The sequence below is a fragment of the Myotis brandtii genome, unplaced genomic scaffold (genome assembly GCF_000412655.1).
Source record: "Myotis brandtii unplaced genomic scaffold, ASM41265v1 scaffold158, whole genome shotgun sequence".
Taxonomy (NCBI): domain Eukaryota; kingdom Metazoa; phylum Chordata; class Mammalia; order Chiroptera; family Vespertilionidae; genus Myotis; species Myotis brandtii.
This window is the reverse complement of record NW_005355753.1, coordinates 1,262,821-1,270,286: the sequence shown is the minus strand read 5'-3', so window position 1 is coordinate 1,270,286 and position 7,466 is coordinate 1,262,821. Positions and strand designations below refer to the sequence as shown.

The following is a 7,466-nucleotide window of genomic DNA, read 5'->3' as shown; positions in this document are numbered from 1 at the left end:
CTCGCGGGGGGCGGGGTGGGGGAGGGAGGGTACAGCTGCCTCCAGGGGCCGCCGGTTCATGCCCCCATCGGCGCTGCGCAGACTGCGTGGCCTGCACTGGGTACCCACAGACCTCAGTCCTCACTGTGAGAAGTAGGGTGCTGTTGTATTTTGCGTGTGTGAGAGAACACCCTAATGGCGATGCCTGGCTGCTCTTCCCTCCCCAGGTGAACATGGATGACCGGTTTGGGCAGATCATGATCGAAAACCTGCGGAGACGACAGTGTGACCTGGCGGGGGTGGAACCCTGCAAGTCCTTAGAGTCCCAGGTCAGAGCAGAGGCGGGCGTCCTCTCATACCCTTGGCCAGCCTCGCAGGAGGAGCGCCCGCCTGCGGGCCAGGCTCGTGCGGCCACTAGTTCTCACGCTAGTGCAGTCCAACCCTGCTTCCCATGTTGGTATCAAATGCATATTTCCTACACCCTATTATTTACCTTTTTATTATGCATTTTTCAAACAACAGAAAAGTAGAGGGAATAGTAAAACCAACAGCCATGTCCCATCAGCCAGCTTCAATAATTAATATTCTGTAAATACTGCTCATTCCCTCCAAACTTTTATTGGTGGTGGTATTGGACTGTTTTAAGGCAAATCCCAGATAGTATATCATTTCCCTCCTAAATACTCAGTATAAATCTCCAGTAGACCAATAGGAATGATGATACCATGATTACAACTTAGAAATTGGCAGTCACTCCTTTGTAGCATCTAACACCCAGTTCATGTTCAGTTTTCCGCAGTTATTTTTTAAAATGTTCAGAGTTGGTGCATTCGAATCTTTAAAAAAAATTTTTTTTTCTTTTGCTGAAGAGATACCGCCCACTCTGCCCTCATTTAAATAGGTACTGCATGTTCAGTGTAGAACATTGGGAAATAAAAAGAAGGAAGACGGTAGGGGCTGGGATGGGCTTTTGAAGGAGGAGGCATGTAAGGAATTGTCGGTGGTTAGAGACGCCTGCATTCACGACTGTGCCTTGTGGCTCTCCATTCTCTCCATTCTCCTCGCACGGCTCAGAAGGAGCGGTTCCTGTCGAACGGGTGGGAAACGGCGTCGGCCGTGAACATGATGGAATTGTACAGCCGGTTACCTCGGGCCGAAGTCAGCAGGTACGGCACCTGTCCTGTCCTCTCACGTAGACTCCTCGTGAATCACGTTGCCCTCCTGATACACATTAAACACTCCGCCCGACGGGAACGCAGCAGCTCTCAGCCGAGATAGGGTTTGCGCCCAAACAGGTGACCTGCATCCACCTGAAGTGGTGACACCTGCAGGGCTCCCAGGGCTGCCTCCAGGTGGACACTGGGTGATCCTCGTGGTTGGAGTGGGAGGAAAGGTCTCTCACAGGTTTTTAAATGGGCTTTCCTCTCATTGTAACAGAAATATATGCTGGTTCTAAAAAAGTTTTCAAGCATGTAAAGCAGCTGAGGTTTAAAGTCGTGTTTTCTGCACCCAGGCCTCCAGAGAGCCATTCACAAGCGGGCGCCCCCTTTCTCTCACCCATGCCCTCTGAGGGCCACTCACAAGCGGGCTCCCCCTTTCTCTCACCCACGCCCTCTGAGGGCCGCTCACAAGCGGGCTCCCCCTTTCTGTCACCCACGCCCTCTGAGGGCCGCTCACAAGCGGGTGCCCCCTTTCTCTGCACCTATAAAGAGAAGTGCTTACTGGCAGATTAGTGTTTTTTAATTGGTAAATTCATATTACACGTGTGTCTATAAACCACCTTGCTTTCTAACAAACCTAACAATAAGTTATATTTATCTTTACCTGTCACAGCAATGAGGGTCCCTGTGGCCAGAGGGTGTATCACTCCTGTGGTGTGTGGACGTGTGGGTGGGTGGTGGTGTCCTGTGTTTTATTTTGTTTCAGTTCCCTGTTTTAAAACCACTGCTGGCCTGGCCGGTGTGGCCCAGTGGATTGAGCATTGTCCCGTGCACCAGGAGGTCATGGTTCAGTTCCTGGTCAGGGCACATGCCCAGGTTTCGGGCTCGATCCCCAGTAGGGGGTGTGCAGAAGGCAGCCCATCAGTGTTTCTCTCTTTTCCTTTCCCTTCTCTCTCTAAAAAAACACACACAATAAAAACATATTTAAAAAACACCACTGCGGGGCACGTGGCCATGCTCACTTCTGGCCAGTGTGGGCGCCAGTGTGTTTGGTTTCTGTCATTCTGTACTTCTGCTCTGTGCTTCCTCCTGCCTTTGGGGACCCACAGGTATAGGTGTTGGTCTCTTGCAAGATACTGAGAAAATACTGGGTCTTGCCTCTCCACAGCACTTCTTAACTGTGGGAAGCATGACTTGTTTCCAGTCTGTACGTCAGATCCTTGAAGGGCTGTCTCCACATGATCCGGCCGATGCCTCCTGGGTTGTTCTAGTTTTCCGTCCCACGGCTGGTCTCCACTGGCTTCATGTCAGGAGGACTGTTGTGAAGAGCCCTGGTCTGGCGCCTGTGACGGCACGGGGCTCGTGGCTCTCCTGGGAGCCCGGGGAGGAACTCACCGCCTGGGCCACCGGGCAGCGGCTCCGGGGCAGCCCGTCTCATGTCGCCAAGGCCTTTGCAGACATGTGTCCCAACAGAGGGGGTTGAGGGGGGACAGCTCTGGTGTGTCTGCCCTGGGCTACGGTCCTCCCCACTCTGAACGCCATGTAGTTGGTGTCCACATTCGCCAAGGGTTTTGGAGGGTACTGTGCATGAAAAGCCCAAGGCAGGCCCGTTGACCGAGCCGGTGCTGCCTGCACAGTGTGTGCTACGCCCTTTCTAAGCACAAGAGGAATAACTGGCCCGAACCGGGCAGAGATGAGCCTGCGTGTGGCGTTCGCAGCTGAGCTTGGAGGTCACCTCCTTGGTAGGGTGCTGGTTTCTTCTGGAACTTGGTATTAGGACGCCTGCCTTGAACGTCTTCGGATTCGTTGGGAACATCAGTTAGGAAGCAACCAAAGTCCTTTATGGATAAACATTCTCACTTCAGATGTCACCCTTAGGCCTGAATACCGAGGCAGGAACACACACACGTACAAAAATGTGAAACGTGCACAAACGTGCACATACGCACCCCCCTCTCCCACCCCCACACACAGCCTGGGCAGAAGCCAATGCCCAGTGCTGCTGTTGGCTATTGTGAATAGTAGGAATATGGGTCATGTTTTATTTTTTTCATACTTTTTGGAAATGCCTGAATTCCACCCCCCCTCCCCCCGCTGTGTGTGCATATGGCAGAAAATATTAAAAAAACCCATTTCATATATTTGTGCATGTTTCAGTGTGTGCATACCTTCAAAAAGTTTACATTTAAAATGCTGTTTTGAAAAAAATCATACAAACGTGATTAAGAAAAAGAAACGAGCAAAAACAAAAGCCCTCACCCTACTCACTGCTCGCCACTACCTCCTGGCGGTGTTGTCTGTGGTTTCCAAGATGGTCTGCTCTGTGCACGTATGAGCCCAGCCTCTCTGCGTAGTGGCAGTAAACCACGCACCTTCCTGCCTGAGCCCCCTGCTGTCTAAAGGCCGTGCTGCGTCCCAGAGGCTGTCCTGCAGGCTGCAGGCGTCCGTGCGTGCTGGACCCGCCAGCATCTCTAGGTCAGGGTCTTTGCTGTCCCGGCGTGGCCGCCGGAAGCTTCGGTGAGTGCTCTGGGACGCGGGCCTGGAGCAGGTGCAGGGTAGGGCACCTGCCACTGTCCTGGCAGGACGGCGCCTCCCCAGTCCTCTCCACGGCATGCTGGCCTTGTGATCCTCGTCCGTCTGAGAGGTAGGAAGGTGTCAAGTATTTAAATCTACATTTCTTTTCTCAAAAGTGAAATTGAAAACCTCTTGTTTTTCTTTTCTAGTGGACTTGTCTTTTAAAAATTAAAGTATAGTTGACATATAGCATTATATAAATTTCAGATGACAACATAGCGATTCAACATGTATATACATGACTGTTTTCGCTATGCTGTGCATTACATTCTGTAACTTATTTGTTTTAAACTTTTACTGATTTTTATTTTATTCTTATTTTTATTTTTGTTAATCCTCACCCGAGGATATTTTTTTCCCATTGCTTTTTAGAGAGAGTGGAAGGAAGGGATGGATGGGGAGAGAGAGATAAACTTCGATGTGAAAGAGACATATTGATTGGTTGCCTCCTGCACGTGCCCTGACCAGGGCCAGGGATCAAACCTGTAATCCAAGAACATGCCCTTAACTAGGACTTGAACCTGTGACCATTGGGTGTGCTGGCTGACACTCTAACCACAGAGCAACACGGCCAGGACAAACTTTTATTGATATTTAGAGAAAAGGAGGGAGGATGGAGAGAAGTCAAAGGAAAGAGAGTGAGAGAGAAACACGAATGCGAGAGAGCAACGTTGATCAGTTGCCTCCTGTGCCCACCCCTACCGGGAGTTGAACCTGCAACCTGGGTATGTGCCCTGACCAGACTCGAACCCACCACCTTTTGGCGTACGGGACAAGGCTCCAACCATCTGAGCCACCAGCCAGGGATGTAACCTATTTAAGTGGAAGTGTGTGCCTCTATCCCCTTCACCTTTTCATCCTTCCCCCACCCCATCCGTCTTTTAAATGAACTTTTGAAGTTTTTCGTATTGAAGTACAACAGCTCTTTATGCAGCAAGGGAATCTACCTTTGTTATTTATGTTGCAAATATTTTTTCTAGGTTGTCTTTTGATTTTGCTTATGGTGTTTTTCCTTCTTTTTAATAAAAGTAAGTTACCGTGGAAGTGCTCCGTAGCTATCCTTGTAGGCTCTCACGCGGTCTGTGTCCTGAGCGCCTGGTCCTCGCTGTTAACCGTGCTCACCGTCTGTTCTGCGTTGACTCTGCAGGATCGAGTCCCTCGAGTTCCTGGACGAGCTGGAGCTCCTGGAGCAGCTCATGTGCCACTACTGCCTGTGCTGGGCCACCCGCGGGGGCAGCGAGCTAGGTACCGTGCACCCTGTCTTTGCCCCAAAGTGGGGACCTTTTAATCTGCAAGGAAAGTACGACATCCGAGCTTTGAGTGCAGAGGGCACTAGCGCCCGTGCCTGTGTCCGTGACCATCTCGGGATTGGCCATGATGTCCCGTGTCCCACACACAGAAGCGGGAGGGGTGTCAGGGAGAGCCCGCACCAAACCAGCCAGCCACCCCGTGCAGGTGTGCCAGGATCGCCGCAGGGAGGCGGAAGACCTTGCGTTTAAAGCAATAGTGATCTTAATCAAAGTGACCAGGGTCTGTCTTTTCATCAGCTTATAGCCAGGTCTCCTGGGTGGTAAACACGGACCGGTGTCTCTCACCCACTGCGGGCGACACTGCCCAGCCGGCCGAGCAGGGCTCCCCTGGTGCTCCCGGCACCGGGGCCTTGGTCCAGTTTCTCCTCACAGCTTCCCACATGGCCCTGCTTCCTCGGGGCCCCTGCAGCCTGTGGAGAGTGCTTTAGATCCCAGCTCAGGCCTTGAACGTGGTAACTGCCCCGCAGACTTCCTACAGATGTGACCCAGGGAGGGGCAGCTGTAGTCAGACAGCTGATGCAGTGGGAGAACATGACCAAGGCCGGCTCTGACCCCGTGAGAAACTGCAGGCTGGCATGAGGCGGTTAATCATTGCCTTGGGCCTGTCTCCCCACTGTTTTATAAATTTACTCAGCTGTGCAGCTCAGCCCACCACACCCTTTTCTATTTGTTTTTTTATTTAAAACTAGAGGCCTGGTACATGACATTTGTGCACTTGAGGGGTGGGGGATCCCCTCAGCCCAGCCTGCACCCTCTCGCAGTCTGGGACCCCTCGGGGGATGTCCGACTGCCGGCCCAGGGGGAGCGGGCCTAGGCCAGCAGTCTGACATCCCTTGAGGGGTCCTTAGCACTGCCTCAGAGGCAGGAGAGGCTCCCGCCATCGCCGCTGCACTCGCCAGCCGTGAGCCTGGCTTCTGGCTGAGTGGTGCTCCCCCTGTGGGAGCGCACTGACCACCAGGGGGCAGCTCCTGCATTAAGCGTCTGCCCCCTTGTGGTCAGTGCACGTCATAGTGACCGGTCGTTCCACTGTTTGGTCCATTTGCATATCAGCCTTTTTTATAGGATCACTTAGTGGGGTTTTTATATTGGTATTCCCCTCCCAATTTTAAATGCAAGGTAATTTTTAGTAGAGCCTTTGAAAGCTGATAAGTATGATGAAGGAAATAACCACGTGGGTGCCCGCCACTGAGCACCTCGAGTGACTTTTCTCCTCTGCTTTTTCAGCTCTTGTGTTGCTGGCAGAGTTGAATTTACAGGCTGTGTAGCTTTGATTGCTGATCTTTTCAGCTCAGTATTATAACACGAGCATTCCCCTTGCTATTACAAACTCAGTGAGTGTAACTTTAACGGCTTCAGGAAATCCTGTCACGGGGCTATGTCCGAATTTACTTAACTTTCCCAACTTTGGAAATGCCGGTTGTGTGTGGCACTTCCAGTGGACTTTAGATTTTAGCGTGACTGTGGTGAACATTGTTATGACAGGGCTTCCTTTGTCCCCACCTCGCCTGGCTGCCATGATGGCGGTACACGTGTGTGCGATGAAGCACCATGTCTGCATTTGTTAACAAGGATGTGGCCCACCAGCCGCATGTTTGACATGCTTGCACGGTTATGGGGCTTTCCTAACCCTTTAAACTGCCCACGATCACGGCCCCGTGTGGGCGCTGTATATGTGTGTGTGTGTGTGTGTGTATGTGTGTGTGGTGAAGAGCCGTGTCTGCATTTGTTAACAAGGATGTGGCCCACCGGCCGCAAGTTTGACATGCTTGCATGGTTATGGGGCTTTCCTAACCCTTTAAACTGCCTGCGAGCACGGCCCCGTGTGGGCGTGTGTCCCTGTGCCAGCCCGTCTGAGGGAGCAGGACGGAGCTGCAGTGTCAGTGGCCTGTGCGGGGCGTCCCGGGGCGGGGCCGGGTCACTCCCACCTCCGAGTCTTCTCTTCTGCGGGAGCCTTTGCATCTCTGTGTTTCCCTCAGGCCTGACGGAGATCACTTGCTAACCTGGTCAACGCAGAAGCTGCAGCCGCCGACCTTCCCGGAGCTGACATGCGGGGCCCAGAGTGCTGGCCAGGCCTTGTCTCCGTGCATCCCACCTCCAGAAATCCCTTCCTAGGGCTGCCGCTGCACTTCCTGCTCCGGTTGGCTTACCTGTTAAATAAACCTCAGCTGCCAATGCCTGTGTGCTGGTCCTTCGCTCCCCTGGGTGGGCTGTGTCCCCGCGTGAGCTGAACCCCGGTGTCCTGCGTCTGACCCGGGCCTGGCCGACTGCCTGGGTCAGACACAGCTCCTGCCCTCCATCCTCGGGATTTACTCCATGTGCACTTGCTTGCAGCAGCCGACATGGCACCTTGTATCTTGACCGTGGGCCACCGGGTCCCAGGCTCCCCTTAGCTCCTGCGTCTGCCCCATCAGACTAGCCTGTGGTCCTCCCCTCCCCCCTTGTT

At 52.9% G+C, this 7,466-nt stretch overlaps 1 protein-coding gene across 3 annotated transcripts in view; it reads left to right on the top strand.

Annotated features, from left to right (window-relative positions):
* LCMT1 (leucine carboxyl methyltransferase 1) overlaps positions 1-7,195 on the top strand; it is a 47,391-nt gene extending 40,196 nt beyond the window's left edge. The window contains exons 8-11 of one of the 3 annotated variants that reach the window (XM_005862037.2): positions 207-308; positions 1,054-1,145; positions 4,861-4,958; positions 7,000-7,108. In XM_005862037.2, coding sequence (XP_005862099.1) covers positions 207-308; positions 1,054-1,145; positions 4,861-4,958; positions 7,000-7,022 — 315 coding nt within the window. In that variant the 3' untranslated portion in view covers positions 7,023-7,108. Of the gene's footprint in view, positions 1-206; positions 309-1,053; positions 1,146-4,860; positions 4,959-6,999 lie in introns of all 3 variants that reach the window. The other 2 variants (XM_014536251.1, XM_014536250.1) reach the window with 2 other exon arrangements.
* The last annotated feature ends 271 nt before the right edge of the window (positions 7,196-7,466 follow it).